Source organism: Drosophila tropicalis, unplaced genomic scaffold (assembly GCF_018151085.1).
Source record: "Drosophila tropicalis isolate 14030-0801.00 unplaced genomic scaffold, ASM1815108v1 contig_845, whole genome shotgun sequence".
NCBI lineage: Eukaryota > Metazoa > Arthropoda > Insecta > Diptera > Drosophilidae > Drosophila > Drosophila tropicalis.
This window is the reverse complement of record NW_027173338.1, coordinates 10,893,397-10,920,313: the sequence shown is the minus strand read 5'-3', so window position 1 is coordinate 10,920,313 and position 26,917 is coordinate 10,893,397. Positions and strand designations below refer to the sequence as shown.

Genomic DNA, 26,917 nt, shown 5'->3' with positions numbered 1-26,917 from the left:
TTAAGTTAATAAAGCTTTATGTCCCCCCCTGAGTTTGAGCTTAAACGGTTCTGTTTTTATAATTTATTTGATATACATATATCTATATATATATTTCTTTCCTCGGACACTACAACGTAATTTTCATCTTATATATGTATATACCGTTATATGTTTATTATTTTTAAATATATTAATAGCTTGTAAGTTTGCTTAATTACACTCCTTCGACTCCGTTTCTTTTGTTTACCTTTCTATTAGGTAATATAAAATTAGAATGCAGATATTGAACAAATCTTTACAGGATTCTTGTTTCATGCTTCAGTTCAACAATAGCCTGAAATTGCTTTAGCTTTTTTGTGTATTTCAAAATGTATGTGTTTATTTAAAAATAGTGAGAATTTTGTTGTTTTTAAAAGCTTTCTCCTCTCATACGTAGCACAGTTTCTTTTCTTTGTCAGAACTGTACATGATGTAAAAAGAAACATTTTTGGGGGAAAAAATTAAATGAATTAACAAAATTAATGTCTATGCTGATTGTTTTTTTTTTTACAATTTTAAATGTAAGATTAGATTTAATGTTGATATTACCTACAATGCAATGTGCGATCGATATCAGTTTTGTTATAATTTATAGTACAATATAAATAACTACTAGATTTTACATCTTATAAGAGCTGCAATGTAGGTTTTTTGTTTTTTTTTTTTTTTTTTTTCATCTTACTGTTCTTCTATGCGTTGTGTGTGTGTGTAGTTTTTAACATGCAGCACTCTTCATAATCATCATCATCACACTTAAATCTAATCTCTCAATATGTACAATCGACGCCAATGTATTTGCTGCTACTGCTCACGTTTGAGTACGTCGCTCGTAGTCACTGCGTCTGTAGTCGGCTGGATAGTCACGTGGCATTATTGGATAGCCACGCGGATCACCACGATAGCCCGGAGGCGGTGGCAGTCCGGAGACCACACCATTTGGCGGCATATAGTAACTGGGTGGCAGGTAGTGACTTGAGTATGGATGCGGCGGTAGATGAGCAGATGGGTATCTAAACACCATTAAGAGGAATGAAAATGATTAGAGTTTAAGATTTTATTGCTTATATTTGCACCGACTTACCTTCGCTTATCTGGACGACGGTCTCGATCACGCTCGCGATGATCACGGTGATCTCGATGATATCCACCTGAAGGTCCACTGCGGGCATATCCAGAATCGTAACGATCGCGTTTATAGTCAAGGCTGTACCTACACATTAAAAATTAAGAGATTATCGTTGAAAGTTAACGAATTTTTTAAAATATTCATTTGCCTACCGATCCCTGGCATGCCACCGCTCCATTTCAGGCGTGTATCCCGATGGTGTGGGTGGGAGTTCATAGCCACCACGACCACCTCCTCCCCGGCTGTTCGGTGTCGATGGCGAATTCAAGCCAGAACGGCGTGACCCCGCCTCATAAACAACACCAGGATGAGCTCCACCGCTCGCATAATAATCATCACTGCGATGATGCTTCTTACGCTCCTCGCTCCGCTCCATATTAAGTCGCTTAAACGACATGGATTTAAGGTTATCGCTAATTCCAGAACCGCTACCAGGTATACCCAAGGCACTGTTGGCCTCGGAATCGATTTCATCACGTTTACGCTTTATGGGCGAGTCATTGGTAAAACGTCCTGAGTTCGGCCCACCAACACCAGGGCCATAACGGGATTGATTTCCGCCACCGCCAACACCCTCCCGATCCTTTTCTTTGTCCTTCTTTTTCTTTTTGGCGCTCTTATCACGATCTTTCTCCTTCTCGGATGGTAAACCATTTCTTTTCGCTTTGTTTTCAATCAAATCTTTGCCATCCTTTGCTTTCTCCTTGCTAGGCTTATCCGCCTCTGTAGTTGCAGCGCCGCCGCCACCTCCAGTTCCCCCAGTTTCCTGTTTCAAAGCATGCTTATAAATTTTGAACAAACGCTTGGCATCCAATTCTGTAAACTTGGATACAAAGTACCATAGATTACTACGCCATTCCTTCTTCTCTGGTTCACCATACGGCTGCAGGCATATATCAATCTGTCTGCCAATTTGCAAAAGACAATCGCGTGTGTGCTGCAACTGATCCTGATCGGATAAGCTAACATCAGGTTGATCGAGGGCCTTAAGAGCTTTTTTCACCGGACGCATTTTCTCCTTGCATTCATTGAATATGCTTGGATCGAGATCGCCGAGCACCTCTAGTGCACGCGGTTCATTATTGGCTGTAAAATGCATCGGCTTATTACCATTATTATCCGAGGCATTTATTTTCTTTGATGAGCGGGCTTTGGATTTTTTCGTCTTCTTTGCCTTTGCCTTCTTTCTGGCGGGACTGGCACTATCGGATTCGCCATCCGTGCACGTCACAGCCGAGGGCTCTGGTTTATTTGAGTCCTTTGATTCCTCTGGAGGAGTTCCACTATTCGCTGTGGGATTGGCGCTATTCCCTGACTTTATCTCAGCCGCTCGTGTTTTACGTGGCCTTCGTTGACGATGCTTTCCCTCGCTTTTAGCCTTTGTCAGTTCAACATTTTTTTTTATCATCTTCAGAAGGTACTCGGCGCGTTGCTGCAAATGCTTTGCCTGTGGACGGCGTGTGTCATTGAGCAATATCTTATCGGTGAGCTTCAACGTGGGATCCAGCTTCATTTGCTCCCATGAACCGATGCCATATTGATAGATGCCACACAGTAGCTTTGTGTCCTCCTCCACGCCCCACTCAACATCGAAAGTTGTGGCCGGGCGGGTGCGTATGTTGAACACCCATTGCTGGCGCTCCTGTGCTGCACTGGGCATAATTTCGTTGAGCGGCTGCAACTCCTGTTCACAGGTGAGCAACGTTTTGGCATTAAAGGAGACACCGCCCAGCTTAACCGAATATGTGGCCCGGTTGCGGCGCTGCTTGGCACCCGCCGTCGTATCCTTGTCCTCTGGCACAGTCTTAAGCTCTTCCTCCTTGTGCTCTTCCAGAAACTGCACGCAACGATCATGCAGCAGCTCACCGATTCGCTTCAGTTCCGCCAGTGGCTTCTCTTGTAGCTCGGCATCACATGCAATTGCCTCCAGGCGCAATAGAGGAGCGGGAAACTTTTTGTACGAGCGAATAAATCGCCGCAATTCGGCATCTGTAAATCCGGTGATTTTCTCCTTCATGGCGGGACGACCACGTTTTCGTGGTCTTCCGCCCTCATCACCGCTGGCATCAGAGCCCATCTCATAGTCAGAGTCGGCAGAATCTTCACCGCCCGCCTGTTTACCTTTAGCTCCAGCTCCTCTTTTCCCCTTTTCATTCTGATTAGCTGTTTGAGTTTTTCTTCGTGGCGGCAAATACAAGTCCTCCATTTCCTTGGCGCGCTCTTGATCTTCGATTACTTTGCGATAACCTTCCGGTATGATATCATCCCAATCCTTGCTGTCATCTTCATCGTCGGGATTCTCGTGGTCAGGCTTGTTTCCAGAATCTCCTCCTCCAGATGCTGTTGGTTCCTCCTCGAAGGCAGCTATGCTGGCCACCTTAAAAGCAGATAACAAATCGTCGGCTGGCATCTCTGGATCCTCATTGCGCGTCTCCGCTCTTCGCAATATCTCATCAATGTCACAGACCAATTCGTCGTCATGCTCCTGCTCGTCCTTGAACAATTCCTCCGCGCCAAATTTCAGAATAGCCGACAGATCATCTTTATTAAAAGGATTGGAATTGGTTGAATGGCCACTTCCACTTTTATCCAGCACAGTGCGTCCCGTGGTATCCATGCGTTGAATGACCAAATGATCCAGAACCATTTTCTGTTTGGCTCGTTCAACAATTTGCTCTTCCACAGACCGAGCGGTGACCAAACGATAAATATTCACTTGATTTTTTTGGCCAATACGATGGGCACGAGCCTGCGCTTGTAAATCGTTTTGCGGATTCCAATCCGAATCAAAAATTATAACCGTATCGGCTGTGGCCAAGTTAATACCCAAACCACCGGCACGAGTGGACAAAAGGAAACAGAAATCCTGGCTGCCCTCGGCATTGAAATGATCCAAAGCCTGACGACGCATCTCACCCTTAATGCTACCATCCAGACGTTGAAAGGAGAAATGACGCTTTTGAAGATAGTCCGCCAACACATCGAGCATACGAACCATTTGCGAGAAGATTAGAACGCGATGCCCAGTCTCTTTCAGGCGACACAAGAGCTTGTCCAGCAGCACTAGCTTGCCAGAGCCTTTGAGTAGCGTCTGGAGAGCTTCATCCTGCTGCAGACCCATCAGTTCGAATTCCGATGGCCGTATTAATGCCGCATGGTTGCAGCATTTTTTTAATTCGATGACAATGTTGAGGAAGGTTGAGGTTGATCCACGTTTGCCCTTGCGCAAGGCATCGAAATTCTTGGTGAGAATCCATTTGTAATATTGTTTTTGCAACGAAGTCATCTCCACTCGCAATATTTGCTCCACTTTGGCGGGCAAAGATTTCTCCACATCCTTTTTGACGCGCCTTAAAATGTAGGGCTCCAATTGTTGATGCAGTCTCGTATAGCCTTTGTCCTCGGCATTACCGTGCTGCAGCTCAAAGTTCTCCCACGTATCGAATTTTTCCGGCATAATGAAATGTAGCAAAGCCCAAAGCTCTTTTAGGGAATTCTGAAGCGGTGTGCCAGTAATCAACAGTCTATGATTTGTATCGAATTCCTTTAGAGACTTGTACAGTAAGGAATCGTCGTTCTTTAGACGATGCGCTTCATCGACAAGTAGAGCTGCCCACTGCAGAGTTCCCAAAAATTGTTTATCCTTGAGGACAATCTCATAAGTGGTGAGAATACAATTAAATTTCAGTCTTTTGGAACCCTCAAATTGCCATTCATATTGCTGGATCAGTTCACGTGACTTTACATCACCCAAATAGGTGACAACATTCATATCGGGAGCCCATAGATCGAATTCCCGCTGCCAAGCAGTCATTGTGCTCAATGGGACAACACAAAGAAAGGGACCATATAAATGTTGGATTTTGAACAAGGCATATAGGAAGCATATGGTTTGTATGGTCTTGCCCAGACCCATTTCATCGGCCAGGATAACCGAATTCTCTTTGCACCACGAATGGAGTAGCCAATTGAGACCATCCATTTGATAATCCCGCAAGACTAGTCCACTGACAAGGAAATCAGGTTGATTTTTAATACGCGAGAATTTCGGCCTGTACTTTAGCACACGGCAATGACGCGATGGTGTGCACTTGGAACATTCACGCTCCTGAAATTGTTCGGCACAGCGTGCCCATTTACGTAAAACTAGAGATGCATCCTCCCATGTTGACTCGGCATAGGGTAACGATTGCCATTTGCATAGATACTCCTCGCTGCCAATCTCGGGCTTCGAACCCTTTGCTATTATCCTATCTACATTATTATATGACTTTAGTAGCTCATGCTGCAGCTCCTGCTGGCATTCAAAGTAATCAATATCCTCTGGGCCCGCACAGCGGCGCCAATAGGCCTGCTCTTGTTCCTTTTTGATAAAATTGTCCAACTTCTTCATACCCTTGGCCTTCATTTCGCGCAATGTCGTCTCGGATTCCCATGTATTGTGGATGTAGGACCATCCTTTCCATTTAATCAGATATTGCACCTCTCCATCTGTTGACATTGATTTTGTATTTTCCATTTCGAATTCGGCATTGGGATCGCAGCCGTTTTCTTCAATTGCATACATTGTCGTCTGATTGCCAGTACATCCTTTTTTACCCACTCGCTGGGACAGAATCCTTTCAATTGTCTCACATTTTTCATCCTCCTCGGCTGCGGCAGCCGATGCTGCAGCCTGACTTTCATCATATTCAAATTCTAACAAATCCTCAGAGCCAGTGGCCTCATCTTCAGAGGCTTCTTTATAACTAACTGCTGCGGCAGTGCGTCTGGTTGCGCATCTAAAAATAAAACAAAATTCGATGAAGATACATATGTAAAACTGATAATATCAATATCACTTACCGTTTGCTGGCATCATCATCATCACTGTCTTCCGAACTGAATGACTTTATCCGACGCCTCTGCTGCTGAGCTGACTTACTCCTAGCAGCGGAGGCAGCTGCTGCCTTTCGTTTCTGTATGCTTGAAGTGGCCTCCTCGCTATCAGCTTCACTCTCGTCGCTTTCATCCGAGTCCCAACTGAACAGGAGAAGAAGGAAATTAACATTTGATTTCCCAGCAATTAACTAACTTACTTTTGTTTCTTTTTCTTCTTGATTGGCGGCAGTCGCTTGGACTTGTCTGTTGCAGCTGCTGGCTTGCGAGCCTGACGCGTAGTACGCTTCGGCCTGTAGTCATCCTCCTCGTCCTCCTGTGAAAGTCCACAGTGTAAATTGTAATTTAGATGTTAACTAGGGAACAAAGGCTTTACTTACACTACTGCTGCTGGATGAAGACGGCGATGCATTTTCAGAACTATCACTGGCATTGTCGTCTTCATCATCTTCGTCGTCGTCATCATCCTCAGCGGATGCCTCACTGGCCTCTGGCTGCTGATTTTCCTCTGGTTTTGAGCCCGAGCTCGAGCTGCTGGTGCTTGTGTTAACGCTGGCATTGACTTTGGCCTGGTCACCTCCTGCTCCTCCATCTGAGTCGGAATCACTGCCGCTTGAATCACCGCTGGAACTTTCATCCTCTGTGAATCCATTTGTTTTAGTGTCAGCTTGGGCTGCAGCTGCTGTTGGTGGATATCCAGCCACCACTGATGTTGTTGTTGTTGTTGTTGCTGGCTCTGGTGAGCTCCGTCCATCACTTGAATTACCCGAGGAACTGTCTGAATCGGAATCAGAGCCAGAGGAACCGCTGGCACTGCCACTTGCACTTCCATTATCCGTGTCATTGGCCTCATCGTCGCGTGTGTCATTTTGTTCATCTGAGCCTATACTTTGCGCCGATTCATTGAGTGCCTGAGGCAAAGGAGCAAGGAAACCAAATCAATTTAAAGAAAAAGCCGAAAAATTCAATGAAAATGCATGGAAAAATGTTGAAAAAATAGCTTCCTTTGTTTATTCACTTTATCCCCACAAACCGAAATAAAAACAAACCTATCAAGTGGCAAATGACCTGCCTAATCCTGGCAAGAAATTATTCTACAAGTTTAGGATGGAGAAATGCTTCAGCTCTTTAGAAACTCTTTAGTTTCGATTTACTTTTTTACTGATCCACAGAAAACACGTACAAGCTTTTCCTTACTTGAAATGGATTTAGCATGAAATGAAGAAACCGACTTATTAAAAAGTAGGGTAATCCTCTCCAGAACTATTAGCATGCTTGATATCCACAAATTTATGCAGCAAAACACCAAAATTAACCTTTATTCCTGTTCGTAGAGAAGGAACACTTGATACACAACGTTGCCCACAACTTAATTTGGTGAATATGGGTTTTGGCTCCCACTGATGCAGTCAATCCACTCCAGAGATGCAAGAAAATGCAAGAGAATAGCTAAATTTGACAGCCTTTACCACACATTGTTCACTTTTTATGGTTGTCTGGTTGGGCGAGGCCAAGGAACATCACGTTGCAAGGTCACGTGGACCACCAATACCCGATTCTGGACAAAAAACCATTGAAATCCTTGAAGATTCAGCAGTTACATAGCCTCTGGATTGGATTTCTGAAGGAAACCCCATAAAAAAGTTGCTCAAATTCACGTAAACACACAAAAAAATGGAAAATATACATTTTTTTATACAAAAATCATTGAAAACTATTGAAATGCTTCGCCGGTTGTCTTTTGGCGCCATGGAAAATCAAAGAAAATTGGCCAAAAATCCATGGGAAGAAACTTTGCCACGAGCAATGAGTGATTACGTAATCGATGAAAATCTACAAATTGCAACGAAAATTAAGGAAATAATGACATTTTAAAGGATTTTGCCATCTGCATACGATAAAAACAAACCAAAATGGTCAAATTTAAACGAAAATTGCAAAAATGGGTACCCAATGGATTTTCATAAAATCCACATTGGCTGCCACGTAGAAGCCTTGGCAAGTCACTGGCATTGACAGAACGTTGAAACAATGTCGTTATTTAGGATAAATATCAACTTTTACCAAAATGCACCCACTTTATTAGCAGCAGCTAGGTTAACACACAAACGCGGATTTCACAGTCAATAGGGGGACTGGGACTCCTCTGGGGTTCGCTCGCCTAGCCCAGCTGCCACGCCCACAAGCAACATTATATTATTTTTCATATAGCACTTGAATTTACAGCTTATACTCACACGACTCGATTGAAACTGATTTACAATGCCCTGTTTCGAATAATGAAGAAATTTCATACTTTTTTTTTTTTGCTGCTACTTTTCCACACACTCTTTGACGTTTAGTTCACTGTCACAACTTTTTCAAGGCCTCCTTAGCTGCTGCTACTCACCTGGCTCATTATATTGTAGTCGTAGCACACCAAGTTGCCGTTGAGCGCTCATTAAATTATTAATACTCTGTCCTGCGGGTCTGGTTAATGTTTATATTGTACCAAAAATCAAGCCACTTGTTTTTAAATGCACTTTTTTTCCAAACACACAAAGACTTTTTCACGTTCTTGAATCCAAGATGGCGATAAAGTAGAAGAGGAAGACAACAGGGTTGCATTTGTGATATTATCGTTCGATAAAATTAAAAAAAAAGTATTTTCTAATTAAATGTTATTTACCAACTTTAGTTTTATACATTAATTATCTAAAATTAGATTTAATCAAGTTTTCTTATTCACAAACATTTTATTATACATTCGCAAATTTACCAAATACATGGCTTAAAAATTTACCGTCATATTAATAATAACATTAATGTTGGTTTAGTGTTTATTTAATTATTCGTTAATTATTCGTTTTACAAAACAATAATTAAATTAAATTATTTTTCTACAATGCTTGTCCAGCCCTGATATTATTTGTATAATCGACCAAGAAAGTGTCATCTCTAATAAACTATTTCCTCTGATTTTATGTGCAATTAATCTTCTAACAAATTGAAATGTAAAATGATTTGATAACAAGTGGAAAAGATGAAAGAAGTGGGCATAGCTCTGCCCAAATCCAGAGGCGTAGGAGTGGGTGTAGTTGGGGCCTTCCTGCTGTGCTTCATATTCTACTATTTCTACGGGGGTTACATGACGCTGGCTCTATTTGCTGCTATTTTGCTTTGTACGTATGGAATTCTTGGAGATCTATTAATAAACTCTGTTTAATGGTATTCAATTTTTTGTAGTGATATTTTATTATGCCCAAGATTTACTTTTATATCATCCCGATTTGCCGACAAATTCACGCATTTTTATACCTATTCCCACGATGCACAACCTGCCCCACATAACGGTAAACATAAAGCCAACCGATGCTGATGTCACATTGCATGCCTTTTGGATAAGCCAGCCCGAGGAGAGATGCAAGTCGGTGCCGACACTGTTGTATTTTCATGGCAATGCTGGGAATATGGGACATCGGATGCAGAATGTAAGTTAAAATTTGAAAATCAGATAAATAATTTATAGTGATTTTTAATTTGAATTGTTTTTTAAAAAGGTTTGGGGCATCTACCATCATTTGCATTGCAATATTCTGATGGTGGAATACCGTGGCTATGGCCTATCTACTGGTGTTCCTACCGAACGTGGCCTTTGCTCGGATGCCAGAGCTGCCATTGATTATCTTCATACACGACATGATCTCGATCATTCGCAATTGATACTCTTTGGCCGTTCCTTAGGCGGAGCTGTTGTGATCGATGTGGCTGCCGATACAGTCTATGGTCAAAAACTTATGTGTACCATTGTGGAGAACACATTCACCAGTATACGTGAAATGGCTGTGGAGCTAGTGCACCCATCAATGAAGTACATACCAAATGTATTGTATAAGAATAAGGTGAGCTATATGGGTTTTTGCCTACCAGTGATTTTACATGAGAAAAGTCGAGTCTGCTTTTTACAAAATGCAGATGCAAATATATTGATTACTTTTTTTTTTGTTTCTGCAGTATTGTTCTCTACAAAAAATTAGCAAGTGCTCGGTGCCATTTCTGTTTATATCGGGCCTTGCGGATAATTTAGTGCCACCGCGCATGATGCGTGCCTTGTATACAAAATGCGGTAGTGAGATAAAGCGAACTCTGGAATTCCCAGGAGGCTCACACAATGATACCTGGATAGTAGATGGGTAAGGAACTCCTTTTACAAATATGTATACAATTTAATAAAAATGTTAACCTATTTTTGCACTTGTATATTGTAGTTACTATCAGGCCATTGCGGGCTTTTTTAGCCGAGCTGCAGCAACAGCCCTCACCATTGCAAAAGCCGCCAGAGAAGAGTAATGTCTGGGTCGAGTTGGAACATAAAATTATTGATGTTTAACCTTTGCTCGGATTTACCCCAAATGCTCTTCCTCTTCATCCCATTCCGCTAAAAAGTGTTCTATTGACTGTGTTAACACTGCGAATTGGGCTTAAATTACTTATTAAATAGTCTGTAAACATCTGGGAATTCAATCGCTACGAATTATAGTCCGTAATGCAATTTTACAATCTTAATCTTACTTTTACACTGATTAACTATTATATTTATCACACTAAGAAAAATTATCGGTACGCTGCAACAATACAAAGTTAATTGATCCAAAGCTGTAATCAATATCCAATCTTAACAAAAAAAACTCGCTTTTGAAACTAGTAATACGTTTCGGTTGCATTCCCTGATAACTATATAAAACAAAGATTTTAAAAACGTTTAAATCTTTGCTTTAGTTTTAATTGTAAGCTGTGCTAGTTGTATTTTATGCTGAGACAAAAAGGGTTGGAGATTAGCCGAGTATAGATTAAATTCAATTATTATAAATCTATCATTTTTTTTTTCATTTAAACTAGAACTTAATATACAATGGGAAACTTTAATTCAATTATCGAACTCTTCTCCTACTAACATCTGCCAGATGTAGCATCCTAAATTCTAATCTATTTGAGCGTAATTGTTAATATTCGAGAGCAGCCAGAAATACAGGTATGAATAAATGATTAAATTATAGTAAATACAAAAACTGAAAGAGGCAATAAAACTAAAATCCCTTGAAATCTTCATCATTGCAATCATCACTTTCCGGTGTGGTTGAGCGTTTGCGTTTCGATTTTGCTGGGATTGAAGTGTCTTCAGCTTCCTGCTTCGTCTCATCACTTTCCTTGATCGCCTGAGCCTGCGATCGGTGATGAAAGACAAAAGAAACACATTTACTGGCTGTCCACGCTTGGGCCAGTATGTCATCGGGAAGGCCACGATTGTTTGAGCAATGAAACCATTGGGATAAATGAGAAGTGCAATCTGTGTCCTCAGGAGGTGGCTTTGTTTGAACATTCTGAAAGCAGCGTTTGCACTTTAGTCTGAAAAAGTTGAAGAATATAAGTAAAGTTGTACAGATTGATTAGATTGTTTGATTAAAGCTAAACGTTTTTATAAATTACAGAAATTAGACTTTTTCGGGCAAAAGACACAAACAATCAGCTTTTAAGGTATCGAAAACTTGTTGATTTGTTTAATCTATCTGTTGATCATTTGAAGAATCCCGGTCTTAATAATTATTTACTCACTTGTCATGCGTGTCCGATAGAATCTTGGCATCAAAACTAAACAAATCCTTGAGATCATCACGCGTGAAATGCTTTTCTGCCGACTCATTGTTATCTATAATGGTGCTGGACAATGATTTCTTATGGGTCTGACGCTGTAGAATTTTCTCTTCAATAGAACCACTCTAAAAAAGAAAGAACACAATTATGTTTGGAATAGGTTATGTGTGATATTTTTTTACCGCCACCAATCTATATATATAGCATGGTTTCTTTTGTCCATCACGCCAAACGCGCGCCATGGCCTGTTCATCGTTGGCTGGATTCCAATCCGGATCAAACATAAACAAGCGATTAGCACCAATTAAATTCAGACCACAGCCTCCAGCTTTGCTGCTTAGCATAAAAAAGAAAACAATCGTTTTGTAGATCATTAAATCTATCGACAACTTTGGAACGCTTCTTGATGGTCATGGTTCCATCTAAACGGACAAATGAATATTTTCGCTTTCGCGCCAATTGCTCAAAGAGATCCAATGTCTGTGTGTAGTTGGATATCAGAACAACTTTGTCATCAGAATTGGCTCTTATGGCGGCGAGCATAAAGTCCAAAAGCATGAATTTGCCACTTAGCTCCGGATTCAGATCTCTGCAAGAAAAATATCAAATGGTTAAGACAAGACTAGATAACTTTACATGAGGGCAATCATTTCATCATTTACTTGGGTTTATAGTTTGTGGGTAGAATATTTTGCGAGTTCTCGAAACCTTTATCTCTGGCTAGCATCTTTTCATAAATCAAGTCCGGATGACTGCAAAGCTTCTTCAATGTGGTTATATCAGCTAGAGCTGTTAAGGAGGTCTTTTCATTGCAATCTGGAAAAAAAATCGTTTAATTTAATAAACTGCATTATTTTTTTATTGACTCACCTGCCAAACTTCGCCGCACTTGATCAGACTTTAGGAAATTCATGTAAAACTCCAATTGTACGCTGGTCATACGAACACAAATAACCATTTCGAATTTCACAGGCAAATATTTCGTTAAAATTTGATTCGTTCGCCTGATAATGCACTGATTAACCAGGCCAATTAACTCTTGGGTCTTTTCTAAAGCTCGATCTCGCTCTTTATCGGTGGAATCGGCGTTCTGACCTTTAAGTATGGGATTTTCGAAATTACGCTTGAAATCGGCTGCCGTGCCCAGCATTTCGGGATTGACAAAATTGACCAAACTAAAATATTCTGTTAGATCGTTTTGAATAGGTGTTCCCGAGAGTAGAACGCGTCGCTTGGTCTTAAGACCCATCAATGCCTGATATGTTAGATTATCACTATTCTTTAGCCGATGGCCCTCATCACAAATGACCATGCCCACTTCGTTTTGACACAAAATATTTGCATAGATTCTAAAGGTTTCGTAGCTAATAAGCAGCACGGGAGTACCCAACCGAGTAGATGTGTTCATGGAAAACTGTTCAAGCGCTTTTATGGTGTCCTCTTTTGAACCACCTTCCATGGCCAGGCAATGCATACGTCCATGGAGCCATTTAGTAAACTCTTTTTCCCAATTTTTTACCAGCGATGAGGGTGAGACGACGATTGCTTTAGTTATGGTCGGTTTGCATTCACAACTTTGACGCAGTAAAGTCCAAACCAGAGTAACGCACTGCAGCGTCTTGCCCAAACCCATTTCATCGGCCATAATGCAGCCATTAAAATTACCCTTCTTGCCCTCCACACAATCGTACATGAATCGCACTCCCTCACGCTGATGTGGACGTAAAATATTGCTCAATAGTGGATCAACCACAACATGAACTAATATTTTCGTTGGATCCATTTTCATCCTGTCATGTTCCGAGTAAGTGGGGGGCGTGTGTAGAACCAAAGCGTTGCAGGCCTGGGGATCATGTAGAGCGCGCCGCACAATAGAACGCCTCACTCCCAGACAGCGATTTCCACCATAATCCGGCACATAATTGGCGATTGGCACCTTGAACTTTCTGGACAGAACCTTGGCTATGGCCAGCTCGTACTCACTATTGGCCGTAAAACGAATGGGTAATGGTATGCTCCCATTGGAATTGGTGGCATCTCGCAAAGCAAATTGACATTGAAGTTGCTGCTGCTCCTGCTCCTGCTGGCAGGTGCGTTTGTTTTTCTTTTGTAAAAGTGGTGGCGTAAAGTCTTGATTAGGCTGGAGGCGTACACCGAGACGCTGACTCGGAGCGAGACTGCGACGCTGTGTGTGAATAAAAGCGTTTTGGTTAACATGCAAAGTTTAAATAAATGATATATACAGACCATTTAGTTAATTTCAAAAGTTGAAGCGCGAACAGCTGTGTTGTTATGCAGTCCTGTATATTTGTCTATTTTAGAACACTTTATTTAAATCGGATTGAACACTTAAAAGGCTACCGTATTTTAACAAAAAATTCGATAAATATTTACTTAAGTTACTCGGGCCCAAAATCGGCTTAAACTTCATAAATTTGGTATCAAACGAAAGATCAAAATTCCACAAGCACAATTTCAGGTGCGCCTTGGCGATTTATTTCGTATTTATTGTGTAATTAACAAAGGAAAATTATTTTTTTAGCGGGATTATAGCTGAAAGTAGCTGTTTCCGGCTAAAAAAAACTGTTCAATTTTGAGATAGTGTTGCCAGATACCGAATTTTGGAGACTCGAATATGCGGGCTTTTTGAATCTTTTGCTCGTACTATTTTCAACAAACAAAAATATTGTTGAGTTTACAATATTTTTTGATTTTATAGAACAAATTTAGTTTAGAATACAATATTCAGCGATATTCCTCGATTTTAGAGTGTAGATTAAAATATTTGGCTACCAAGGCGGTCAAACAACGCGCCAAATAAAAAATAGCGTTTGCCAACACTAAAATTTTCAACACTGAAATCTCGAGTAGCTTAAGTAAATATTTACCAAAAATTCAAAGAGAACATTCAAAGAACGTTGATTTTTTGTTTTATAGTAAATAGAAAAGATTTGTGTATATAAATTGAATTAATTTTAATGATTAAATATGCATAAGAATTACATTTACTCTATAAGAGTTGGTAGCTGACCGGCAGTGTTGCATAATTTGCGACTTTTGTTGTGTTGTCGTGGTGATTTGTCACTGGTAGCGTAAAATAGCAAAGAAGATTAAAAATAAACTGCAATAAATTAATAAAAACACAATCAAGAAGGAATGCTAAATCGTTAAACAATTGCTGCTTCTGCAGCACAAGTGCACGAACACAAGGTGACGTTGGAATATTAAAATTAGGTCGACGGCATTGAAAGAGGGGGTAAGTTTTTCTTTTTCCTTTACTCTGGCATAAATTATTTGTGTACAAATTGTTGTTGATTAAGATATGTATATATAATATTAATTATGTGCGCTTACAGTTTTAATTAGACGGTGTGCTTCTGTCCGAAACACCAGACCAAAGAGGAAACTAAACAACCATAATCACAACAACAAATCAAAAATTTTAACAAAAAGCGAAACAAATACGAAAGAGAAAAAAAGTGCCTGGCAATAACAACAGTAACACGCTCAAAGTGAAGGTCAACGTCACAACAACGACAACAACTCTGGCTGCCGCATATTTAGCAATTCACGACGAACCTTGGAGCTAGCATAGTGATAATGATGACCACCACCTCCAGTTCCTCTTCTTTATCCTGCTCCCCTCAGCGGCAGCTTTGGCTAGTTCTCTTAGCGCTAGTCATCTTTGTGGCTAGTGTCTTGAGCACGGAGAGCTCAATGCCTACCCAGAATATGTCGCACAAAGAGAGAACCGAATTAAAGTACATCTACAAGAAACACTTGAAAGGGGTTACATTGAGTAGAACATAAAGACAAAAGTTGTCCAAAACGTCACAAAATATGTGAAAAAAAATTCAACGTAACCCTTTACGAGGACCAGGAACTTTTAAGTTAAATCTGTTAAAACCACTTTGCTCTTATTATAGGGAAGAAGCACGTGAGATGTTCTATCATGCCTATCGCGCTTATATGGAGAATGCCTATCCAGCCGATGAGTTGATGCCCCTCTCATGTAAGGGACGATATAGAGGAGTGACGCCCTCACGTGGCGACATGGATGACATTTTGGGAAAGTAAGTGAATCAAATACAAAACTGTGAATCATTTTGACAGACTACCGAACACTTTGTAGCTTCTCGATGACGTTAGTGGATACATTGGACACTTTGGTTCTACTTGGAGATTTCGCTGAATTTGAACATGCAGTAAAATTGGTCATAAGGGACGTGCAATTCGATAGTGATATTATTGTCTCTGTATTCGAGACAAATATACGTATGGTGGGTGGCCTTCTGTCTGCCCACATACTTTCGGAATATTTGCAAAAGCAAGCCGATGTCATGCATTGGTATAAGGGAGAACTATTGGAAATGGCCCGCGAATTGGGCTATCGTTTATTGCCTGCATTTAATACCTCAACGGGTATACCACATGCTCGGGTTAATCTCCGACTAGGCATGAAGGATCCGCAACTGAAAGTATCGCGTGAAACTTGTACAGCTTGTGCGGGGACAATACTTCTGGAGTTTGCTGCTTTGTCGCGGTTAACAGGAGATCCCATTTTTGAGGTGCGTGCACATGCTGCCATGGATGCATTGTGGAAATTACGTCATCGTGGATCAGATCTGATGGGCACTGTATTGAATGTGCACTCCGGTGATTGGGTGCGTCGAGACTCTGGAGTAGGTGCTGGAATTGATAGCTACTATGAGTATTTATTCAAGTCGTATGTGCTGCTTGGCGACGACAAGTATTTGGCGCGATTTAATCGTCACTACAATGCCGTCATGAAGTATGTGAGTGAGGGACCAATGCTTCTGGATGTTCTTATGCATAGGCCGCATGCCAAGTCCAGAAATTTCATGGATTCACTGCTGGCCTTTTGGCCGGGATTGCAAGTTCTATCGGGTGACTTAAAACCAGCAGTGCAAACGCATGAAATGCTCTACCAGGTGAGCAGTCAAATCGTATTTATTTACAGGCCAAAGTTACCTTTAATTCCCCCTTTTAGGTCATGCAAATGCATACACTCATCCCAGAGGCATTTACCGTCGATTTCCAAATCCATTGGGGTCAACATCATTTGCGTCCCGAATTCATAGAGTCTACCTACTTTCTGTATCGCGCAACTGGCGATCATCATTATCTTCAAGTGGGCAAACGGGCATTGAAAACCCTCCAGCAATATGCGAAAGTCGCCTGTGGCTATGCCGCAGTCAGTGATGTCCGTACTGGCAAACATGACGATCGCATGGATTCATTTGTCCTCTCCGAGACTTTTAAATATCTCTATTTACTCTTTTCGGAGCCTCAGGATCTTATTATTAACGTGGATGAGTTTGTCTTCACCACCGAGGCCCATTTGCTGCCGCTTTCCATTGCTCAACTAGGGAATTCTACGTTTAGTAAGTGCACTAACAAAAAAGAAAGAATAATATTTATTTTTTGACTTCTTTTTTGTAGGCTTTCGCCAATCGGACGATCATAACGTACTCGACTTCATGCGCACTTGCCCCAGTTCCAATAAGCTTTTTCCTGAAAAAGTACGCAAACCATTGCGCAACTTCATTACGGGCTCGTGCCCGCGCACCACAATCAGCGGGAGTGGTGGCAAGCGACTCAGCGCCTTGGATTTTCAGGCAAGCAATGCGGATCATTTGCGAGCTGTTTACGACATGGGCATCACCATGGTATCAGTAGGGGATCGCAGTCAAGGCAAGGTGCGACTGTTTCATAGTTTCTATAATGTAAGTTTTATTTCTGTATCTTTTGTTTTTCTATTTTCTGTTTCCTTCATTTATATATTTTGTTTATACGAATCCTTTCCTTTATTTCAAGTCTTCTTAACAAATAGAATTTTGGTTTGTTTTTTGTTTCTCATGCAGGCAAAGAGCCACGAGGAGGGTGAAATGGGCTTGCAGTTTATGCAGGAGATGCTAGAGTTGACCAAATTGCAGAGCATGAATCAATTGGCTCAACTGCAGGTGCGTAGCAAACACAAGGATTTGACCATGGTGTGCCCTAAAAACAAAATCTATTGAATCAATCGCTAATTAATTCATTTTTAATTTCTTTTTAGGCTGTCGCTTTTGCCCTTGATGAACATTTGCAGGATTGGACTGCCCTGATGGCAGGACCATCGCATTTTAGTCCCGAACTAATTGGCGAACAATTTGTGGAGGGTGATCTGGTGCTGGCCAAACCAATACGGGCCTGCAACGAGAAGCTTACGAATACCGAGGAGGTCAAAGGAAAAATTCTTGTGGCCGAGCGTGGCGATTGTACATTTGTGAGCAAGGCTCGATTAGCCCAACAAGCCGGAGCTACGGCTCTTATTGTCTGTGATAATGTACCAGGTTCTTCCGGCGAAACGCAACCGATGTTTGCCATGTCCGGCGATGGCAACGATGATGTTCTTATACCTGTTGTCTTTATGTATAGCCTTGAATTTGGCAAACTATCGACGGCCATGCAAAGAAGGCCGCAAGCGCCGCTGCGTGTCCGTATCATGCAAATGGTCGAGTTTAAGCGATGGCAATTGGCCAAGGAGGCACATCAAAATGAGACAGCAGCAACAACTACAACAACACAAAAGCCCGACAAGGAATTGTAGTGGCAGCTTTACAATTACCATGGCGGCGGCTCTTAAGTTCTAAAGTTGTTCTCCTTATTATATATATACAAAAATTTACATACATATATGTATATGCATTATTATTATATCTTGTAAATTATTTTGTAGGCCAAATCGTAAAAAACTACATAATGAAATTCGTGTACTTTACTAGACACCTAAGCGAACCACTCTCGATCATATCGTGATCATGGTCTCAGGCTAGTGCGCAATTATGTGATCGGCGACTTCCTGAATAGCTTCTTGATAATATCTACATTCATAATTAATTTTGTAGCATCCATAAACCTCACAATTTTTTATATGAATTTTACTATTTCCTCTCGTGTAAGTTAACAAACAAAAACAAATTGTATATAAATATATATATATATATATAATTAGATTTCGTTTAAGAGACAAAACTAAAAAACAAAAAAATACTATATATTAATAATAATGATTAGATTGTAATTTGTAATGTGAGAGAGATGAGATAAGGAATGTGTGTAGTTGAAATTGTTTAGTTCATATATACCTACCAAATGAGTTTTAAAATATATGAAAAAATGATTATACAATTTATACATTTTCTCGGTTAATGATGTGCATATTGAAGCGTTACATTGGGGATTAGTTTTGTTTCTATTAAAAACACGATTAAGTAACCTAAGTTTTTGAAGCAGATGTTGACAAAATTGACCAAATCTTTTGATTTCCTTATAACAGCGTACAATTCATTCCATAGCAGAGAGCAGAGAGTGTTACAACACACCATAAGATCAACAAAAGATTAGGCAGAAAAGCAATACTGGAAAATGTTTGAGTAAATGGTAAACGATTTGGATCCTCTATGATATAATTGCTTAAACCGATTTTCTCCGATCGAGAAAGGGAGGACTGGTAGAATAAAAACTTCAACTCAGGTTTAATTGAAGCATAATACCCATTTTGCCAAAAATTTCCTCTACCCTGAAAAACTAGCTTTATCAAAGCTACATAAATATTGTGAACGCAAAACAATTACAAATTTCATCAACATATTTGTATTTTTTTAATAAGTTTTTCAATTTTTGTATACATTTTGGTGTTGTAGTTTTACTCCTAATTTATGTATATGACACGTCCCGGGGGTACTGCAGTCCGCAGACAGCAGTTGCAGTTGTTGTACATTCAGACGTACATCAAAAGTGTGTATTATTAATAATTATAGTAATATATGTATCTAAAAAAAATATTCACATTAAGACTAACAATTACAGCTAAGCCAATAATAAAAAAAAAATTAGTGATACCATTCATTTTTTTTTTCTCTTTTAGAAGAATAACTTGCATTAAAAAATAAAGGAGGGGAAAAAAACAATTTAAGTATTGAGGATATAATCTAAAGACAATTTTTAATAAATTATGACTAATGATGAGTTTATTTTTTTCCCGTGGCGCTGAAATTACATTTTTCATTTCACAAATGTATGTATGGAGGCTAAACACTATACCTAAGATTAAGATTGATTAAACAGACAATGGATTAAAGTGTTTAAGGCGCCAAGGGTGTTGTACAAGGATTTTTGGTGATTGAATACAAAAATTTGCAGACTGAGAACAACAACAAGAATTTCGTGTGCACATTTGTTGCATATTTGTATGGGGATTGGAATTGGCATTTACACTGGTGACGGACTTACTGGTAACGAATTGACTGATTGCAATATCATGGCCATATGCTGCTGTTTGGTTGCCAATTTCATAAAATGATTTGCAATACTATCCACAGTTAGGCTATGCGGTGTTAATTCAACAACCTGAGACTTTTGACGAGCATAGAATCGCTGGATTCCCTGTCCCTGGGGAGCGACATATGTCAGCTGTCTGGGATCGGCGGCACTTAGCCATATTTCATCGTCTGTCATTGATTTCAATATTAAGTGATCACCCGTATTGATGGACACTACAATATGATCGAATTGTGGCGATGGCAGACTATGTACATGCAGCAGCCGATGCGATGGTGTGGCATGAGATATCTCACAGGCAATCACATGCAATTGAGATGGTTTCGTGGGCATTTGTATGTATTGATAGAGGATCAATATGCTACTTTGATCTATTTCAAAGCTAGGGAAATGCATTGCTCCAAGATTACGACCCAGGGGCATATTCAAGTCGTAATTCATTAAAGTATCGCCGCTGCGATGATCCCAAATGGTTATGCGTGAAACACCATAGCCAATTAGGCGATCCTCGGTCAAGCACTCAATGTGTTTTAGTTCGTGGCGCAATTGTTTAAACTCACGGATCGAAGCCAGTGTATCGAGAGTGGGAGTGAGCGAATATTTGCAAATTCCCGTTTTTGATTTACCCATCATCATTTCTGCTTGATGGGCCATTACAAAGTAACGTGACTCTGCAATGCTTGTGTAGATTACATTGTTCCATTCACTAAAAAATAAGATAATATAATCATTCGATATATGGAGAAGTTAAAAATTGCGAATGAACTTATACCAATTGACTGCATCGAGATGCACGGAATGCATCTTGGGTCGCAATTCCTCCTCGCAATAATAGTACACATTGACATATAGCGACATTAGCTTCCCCTCGCGTCTATGATGATCCAAGGAATGGCAACGCATCTCTATATAAACGGGCGTTGAATTGTGCACGCACAATCGATTGCCAAATGGAGCAACAATCTCAATGTCTGGAAGTCCAAGAGAGTGAAATTAATTGCCATTAACTTTTGACATAGACCTGAAATAATTTACCGTTGGTTGTTCGCCGTAGACGTCCCAAGTTGACCCAGTGTGGCCCACTGGTCGTTTGACTTTGACTTGCCATGCTCGAATGATCTGAATCGCAAATCTTTGGATCACCTTGCGGAGATTTTGTTTTTGGTCCATCGCTTGTTGGCGTTGTAGCTGGCGTGCTTAGAACATTGAAGAGTTGGGAGTACTTCCAGAAGGTAATGGAACGTTCCTGTAGCACTATTAACTGATCCAGTTCATAGTACATATACAAGACTTTTCCATTTTCACCCGCCAGCGGGTTGCGCAGCAGTGATGACGCCTCACTGAGAAGAAGCAAGCCACCAGGTGGTGTCAAATTGATATCAAACGGATACAACCCACTGTCAGATTGTTGTTGCTTATGACTTGTGCCTGCTTGCTGGCGACGACGGCGCGAGAAATGCGGCTCTTCAGTTGGATGGGGGGAACGGCGATTGAGTTGGTTTGGATGCTCATATATGGAAGGAGGTTTCTCTAGTCGTGCATAGACTGAGCCGCCAGTCTCTTCTGTATCGGCTTCTGCCTTCCTATTGGCCTGGCGTATGTGATGAGCATAACGACGTGCCACATCATTCCAGACTGGTGGATGCACTGCAGCATGATGTGTTAAAAATTCATGTGTATCCATCAAAATTGGGGATTTTAGTTTATCGGGCATTGGTTGAATTTCTTTCTGTGCTTGTTGTTGCTTGTCCTGCTGGAGTGGCTCATCGATTTCCTTGTTGCTCAGTGCTGTGGGCAAAGATTTCGCTCGACAACGTCTCGTATTCAACTTGTGGGATTTAACATGCTTGTCCTTAGTTGGCGTAACTGATAAACGGCCTGCTGTCGTGACGTTTGATCCTTCTGTGATTACCACTGTTTTATTTTTCGATTTTTTTGGTGAGTTCGGGTGGGCAACTACTGGTGATTGCTGTTGCTGCAAACGATGCTGTTCCGGCAGAGTACTCTTCTCTTGAGGTTCTACAGAGGCGTTCTTTAAAGGTGACGTCGTCGTTGTCGTCGTCTTGGTTGCGGCCTTTGTTACCTTATTTTGTTTCATTCCGGTGGAGCCACCACCGCCGCCGCTTAAACGCTTCTTTTTGCCATTCGGCCCTGTGGCATCTGTGAGGGCATAAGTCTTAAGTAGATTTATCTTACGATTACGCAACAATTTGGAATTCATATGTGTTGTGGAACGTGTAACCAAATCGCGAACATTATGCGCGGCTCCACCGCCAACTGTTGTCCTACGCCTTCTTATTGGAGCATTCGATTGCACCTTAGCCTCTACATGATGATGATATTGACTCTTTGTGCGCTTTGAACGAGGAGCTGGCCCGGACTTCTTTTTTTGTTTGCTGCGGCGGCTGTTGCGGGGGCGGCTGTTGCGGGGGCGGCAGCGACGCCGGTTTAGTGCTCTCCAGTGATGGATGCGGTGCATTTATTTCCCCAAAGGTGACTGTTTCAATTGAGTTGGTTGATTTTCTTTCTTTGCCTGTGGCATAGTTATTCATCGCCTGGACTATGTAGATCGACGGCTGAGCCTCGCGTGCCTCACGTAAACGTCGTTGCATATCCTCAAGTAATTGCGTTGGTGGTGCTGCAGCATAAACCTTCGCAAAAGCTGATTCCATTGTTTGAGGATTATTATTATTGGATGATGGAGCCGTTTGCTCAATGGGTTTAACACCTGCACCTTCGGATCTATCGCCTTGGGCTTGATAATAGTAATCATACATATCAGTCGATGATTGTGTCGTCTGACGTTGGTCCGTGGGTTCTTCTTCCTCTTCCACTTCATCTTTGTCTGCCTCATCGGAATTTTCGTTCGGCATAGTTAATGTTACCTCCGAGGCGGTTGGTACAGCAGAATTATCATTTCTATCGTTGCTCAGCTCACTTATTGTTGTCATTGGATGATGATGATTTGAATTCAGTTCCTTGTCCTTATCTTTGTCCTTCTCTTGTCTCTCCCGTCGATGCTTGCCCCTGACATCGTTGCGCATTCTATCCAATTGATGTTGTGGCCTTACTCTCAGGGAACGACGAGCAACTGTGCTATTGGCCAACTCTCGCATGGCTGAGGCGACCGCATTGGCTGTGGCCAGTTCTGTGAGGCCAAGATAGTTGCAAAATTCCTGCTGCTCATAGAACATGGCATCGTTGGGGTAATCACCATAGGAAGCACTCGTCTGATTTGTTGTTACCATTGCTAAGATGAAAGAAAAGTTTCTATTAAGCTCCCAAAGTTTAATAAGCAGAAGAAAATGTATCTCTAATATCTGGTTAGAGATTACGACCTATTGAAATTTAAATCGAACTTAGCCGAACTTTTGTATCTCTAATATTGATTCATTCGATTGAATATTGACCAACAAAAAAAATCCTCAAATTTAGAGATCGTGCCTTATTATCGTCCCCTTCTCTTTGTATGAAGTGTTTCCAAGACCGATCCACCCCCTAAAATGTATATCTACTCTAAATTAGCCATTGCAGGAATAACCCCATCGTACGGACTTTTCAAACCATACCTAATAGGTTTTAAAATCAAATTCTAACGTAAGATTCAAACTTCTTTAACTCCTTTACCCATTTGAATTTTCAAATTTTTAGAACGGAAAAGCTTAAATCTATATGAGAACTAAAAGCTTACCCGGATTCTCTGGCATCTCAGGCACATACTGCGGCTGATATTGCTGATGTCGTGGGATTTGATGAAAATGATGCTGTTGCTGCTGCTGGTGGTGGTGCTCCTGTAGCTCCTGAAAATGTTGAAGCTTTTGTTGTTGCTGGAATTCCTGCTGATGATGCTCCTGATAGTGCTGCATCTGCTGTTGTTGTTGGTGCTGCAGCTGTTGTTGTTGTTGTTGCTGCTGGAACTGCTTATGTTGCTCCATATACTGCTGATGACGAACACCTTGAAAAACATCTCGAACCATTTCACAATATTTATGACCAGTTTGAAATGTCGACAGCGTCTGATCTTCAGGAACTTCACCCGATTCGGCTGGAGGTGGCATCATCCCCTGGCAATTGATCAAGTCTGTTGTTGAGGTCTCTTTGGTAACTAGATTAACTGCCGTTTGGGTTTCAGTGGTTTTCACTTCAGGCTCCACCGTATCAGGATCTTCACACTCGAGCTCTTCTTCTGGTATCAGAGTGGTTATCGATGATTTATCTTTGCCGCCGCCCGTAACCTCATAACAATCTTCATCGTCATCATCCAAAATAATTGTGTCCTCGGCAGGTATGGGATGATGAAGTAGACGTCTCTGTGGTTTCAACCTCTCCTGAACTCTTTTAGAGGGCGTGGGTATGGATACTTCTTCATTCATGTGCATTATATCCCGGCCAATTCTTTTTAAATTTCTTTCCAAACTTTCACGAAAGGTCAGAAAATTGTGTTCCTTGTGTGGCTCGAGTTGTTCAAAGGCTGTCTGGAAATTCTCCACATCCTCAACACCTTCACAATCGTGGGCAACGGCTGTGTCCCATGCAAAAACTTTTTCCGTAAGGCTCATCTGGGGCTGCGTCTGACATATGTAAGCTAACCGTCGGTCCATAGCCTCAGCGAAAAGTGTATTTTTCAGTAGAGGCGGATATTTGCGTGGAGCTGGCGAAGGATGACCGGCCATATCGTCATCTAGATCATCATCACGATCACTGCCATTGGGTGGGGAAGACGAACTCACTGGAAATTCGGTGGGGCTGCTTCGTTCAGATTCCTGCTCTTTAAATGGGAAATGCAGTGGCTGCTGTTGCATATGTGGATGCTGCTGCTCCTCCACCTCTTCTTCGACATCGCTGGCTATTAGAATAGGCTGTTGCTCATGCTCATATTGCTGTTCCTGTCCATGCTGCTGTTGCTCCTGCTCTTGCTGTTGATGCATTTGCCAATCCATGGAAAATTGCCCTACTTCTTGCTGATATTGACCCTCATGGATTTGCTCTTCTTCAATTTCTTCATCATCATGATCTTCGAGTTCATGATCATAAACCTGACAAATATCTGGTCGTTCCTCCTCTAAAGGTTGATCATCTACAAATGTTGGATCCTCGACATCTTCTTCGGCGACAACCAACTCATTATTATGATGCTGATGCTGTAACATCATTGACTGTCCCAGAGCAGCTTCACTTAGATATATATCATTGCCATCAGTTTGCATTTCCACATGCGTCTCTTCCTCAGTTATATATACCCTGCCATTTAACATTGCAGAAGCTGGAATGGATCCAGGTGTAATTCCATTGCCACCCATTAGGAATGCTCTAGCCATTTCCTGCTCATTAGCAACACCATGAGTGGTTACTATGATTTCGCAACAGTGTTCCTCAGTGGTCACGACAACCATATTTTCATCATAGATAACACACTCGGTACCATCAGCTAAGTCTCCATTCTCCTGCGAATGAGACACCATCTCAATTTCCTCGACTAGGTGATGATCCTGACCATTAGTCAACATTCCTTGTGAATTTGCCACCGCTTGGAATAACGCCATTGCCGACTCTCTGGCTGTTTCAGGTGAATCTACAAAAAGATTTGTTTAAAAAGGCATTGGAAAAAGATAACAGCATGGAGGCTCACCATCGATTTCTATAATCTCATTGCTAAGATGATGACCACGCTTTGATGGTGTGGAATCCATATATTCCACATACTGATCACCAGCAGTATCCGGAATATTGGCCTGATCGTCTTGATCATTGACTAAAACATTCCTGCACACGCCATAAATCAAATGTCCCTGGCCATCACCGACAAGATCGTCATAATCAGCCGAATCCTCCCAGCCCTTGAACCCAACACTATCACTACTAGAAATCAAACTATGTATATCCGAATCATTTGTGATGATGTGCATCATATTGTCAACAGCGGGATCAACAGATTCCTCAACATCTTGGTCTACAACTGACTGATTATCCTCCTCCTCCTGTTCGTATGCCTGGCTCGCATTCTCATACGGGCCGGCATGTTCAGCCAGCGGAGACAAAATGTCCAATAATCGCTCCTCGGCAGCTGCATAGGCTTCTCCTCGTTGCGGCGGATCTAGATGTGGCTTTGACATTTTTCCTTTTGTTTATTGAAAATTTTGATATTGCTTTGATGTTTAATCGCGGAGGTCTGGTTAGATCAAAACTATATATTGTACATTTGTGTAATTGTTTCGCACGTGAAATTTTTTAGAAATAAAATACAATATTCTCATGTATATTTCGTATCTTGTCTAACTAAATAATGCCGAGTAGTCGTAATAACTTTTGTAAACAACATTGACGACGTCATTGGAACTGTGTACTTAGTGCCTCCTAGTTAGGATTTGTCCAATCGTCATCATCTTAGTGGCTATTGCCCGGGGCCATGTTTTATACAACAAAAAAAATTGTCAAATTGTTTTGTACAAATAAATAGTGTAAAATAGAGCTGGTATGATATAGACTAAGCCATCGATAGCATCGGCTGTTTTCTCATCACTAGCACCACCACGATGTTCCAATTAGGCTATCGAGTGTTTTTCCAAAATACTATGTACATATGTATTTCATTTTGTTCAAGTACTTGAAAAAATGGGTTTATGAATAAAACCTCACTAAATACTGTTTTAGAATATAAAACAAGATTCATCACGTTATTAATTGTCTGTTCTGGTAGACTCACATATGTTGAGATTTTTGAGGAGCTACTTTCCCCAGTATTAATCGTCGAAAAGAAACATTTTGTAGACATCACAGAATTTAGTGTTTGCAACTGTAGACTATTCTCATTTTTGTGTAATAATTACTTAACTACACTGTTTTTTTTTAGCACTCAAGTTTCTAATTTCATAAACATTATTTTTTAAATCTTTGCCAGTTTTTTCAAGTGTACCT

At 41.0% G+C, this 26,917-nt stretch overlaps 5 protein-coding genes and 1 long non-coding RNA gene across 10 annotated transcripts; 2 read left to right on the top strand and 4 right to left on the bottom strand.

Annotated features, from left to right (window-relative positions):
* Positions 1-48: 48 nt before the first annotated feature.
* Chd1 (chromodomain-helicase-DNA-binding protein 1) lies at positions 49-8,596 on the bottom strand. The gene is made up of 7 exons (XM_068295855.1): positions 8,415-8,596; positions 6,406-6,936; positions 6,226-6,341; positions 5,993-6,169; positions 1,300-5,928; positions 1,103-1,231; positions 49-1,031 (listed from the first exon to the last, which is right to left on the bottom strand). The coding sequence occupies exons 1-7, from the start codon at positions 8,421-8,423 to the stop codon at positions 830-832; spliced, it is 5,793 nt and encodes a 1,930-aa protein (XP_068151956.1). The 5' UTR covers positions 8,424-8,596; the 3' UTR covers positions 49-829.
* On the bottom strand, positions 7,525-8,388 carry LOC137581557 (uncharacterized). Of its 3 annotated transcripts, XR_011033184.1 has the most exons (4): positions 8,263-8,278; positions 8,104-8,195; positions 7,935-8,031; positions 7,526-7,858 (listed from the first exon to the last, which is right to left on the bottom strand). It is a non-coding gene; the product is annotated as an uncharacterized lncRNA (long non-coding RNA). The 3 variants fall into 3 exon arrangements; XR_011033183.1 differs by having other exon boundaries at positions 7,525-7,858; positions 7,922-8,031; positions 8,104-8,388; XR_011033182.1 differs by having other exon boundaries at positions 7,527-7,858; positions 8,104-8,388.
* Positions 8,597-8,943: 347 nt separating the features above from the next.
* Bem46 (abhydrolase domain containing 13-like protein Bem46) lies at positions 8,944-11,107 on the top strand. The gene is made up of 5 exons (XM_068294683.1): positions 8,944-9,186; positions 9,251-9,495; positions 9,565-9,906; positions 10,019-10,197; positions 10,273-11,107. The coding sequence occupies exons 1-5, from the start codon at positions 9,048-9,050 to the stop codon at positions 10,352-10,354; spliced, it is 987 nt and encodes a 328-aa protein (XP_068150784.1). The 5' UTR covers positions 8,944-9,047; the 3' UTR covers positions 10,355-11,107.
* Positions 10,755-14,010, bottom strand: okr (DNA repair and recombination protein RAD54-like okr). The gene is given in 7 exon segments (XM_068294682.1): positions 10,755-11,410; positions 11,618-11,781; positions 11,839-12,003; positions 12,005-12,245; positions 12,319-12,472; positions 12,527-13,841; positions 13,904-14,010. Coding segments are annotated over 7 exon segments (2,361 nt in total). The 5' UTR covers positions 13,907-14,010; the 3' UTR covers positions 10,755-11,091.
* Positions 14,011-14,678: 668 nt separating this feature from the next.
* Edem2 (ER degradation enhancer, mannosidase alpha-like 2) lies at positions 14,679-19,566 on the top strand. 3 transcript variants are annotated; one of them, XR_011033081.1, is made up of 9 exons: positions 14,679-14,912; positions 15,013-15,417; positions 15,583-15,729; positions 15,789-16,608; positions 16,668-17,061; positions 17,120-17,403; positions 17,542-17,670; positions 17,736-18,933; positions 18,999-19,566. XR_011033081.1 is itself a non-coding variant. In XM_068295313.1 (8 exons), the coding sequence occupies exons 2-8, from the start codon at positions 15,257-15,259 to the stop codon at positions 18,267-18,269; spliced, it is 2,469 nt and encodes an 822-aa protein (XP_068151414.1). In that variant the 5' UTR covers positions 14,679-14,912; positions 15,013-15,256; the 3' UTR covers positions 18,270-19,566. The 3 variants fall into 3 exon arrangements, 2 of the variants coding, with proteins under 2 accessions (XP_068151414.1, XP_068151416.1); XM_068295313.1 differs by having other exon boundaries at positions 17,736-19,566; XM_068295315.1 differs by having other exon boundaries at positions 14,682-14,912; positions 17,542-17,640; positions 17,736-19,566.
* LOC137581136 (uncharacterized) lies at positions 19,293-26,550 on the bottom strand. Its single transcript, XM_068295318.1, is given in 6 exon segments — positions 19,293-20,708; positions 20,775-20,973; positions 21,038-22,415; positions 22,417-23,252; positions 23,694-25,574; positions 25,632-26,550. Coding segments are annotated over 6 exon segments (5,553 nt in total). The 5' UTR covers positions 26,116-26,550; the 3' UTR covers positions 19,293-19,933.
* Between the last annotated feature and the right edge of the window lie 367 nt (positions 26,551-26,917).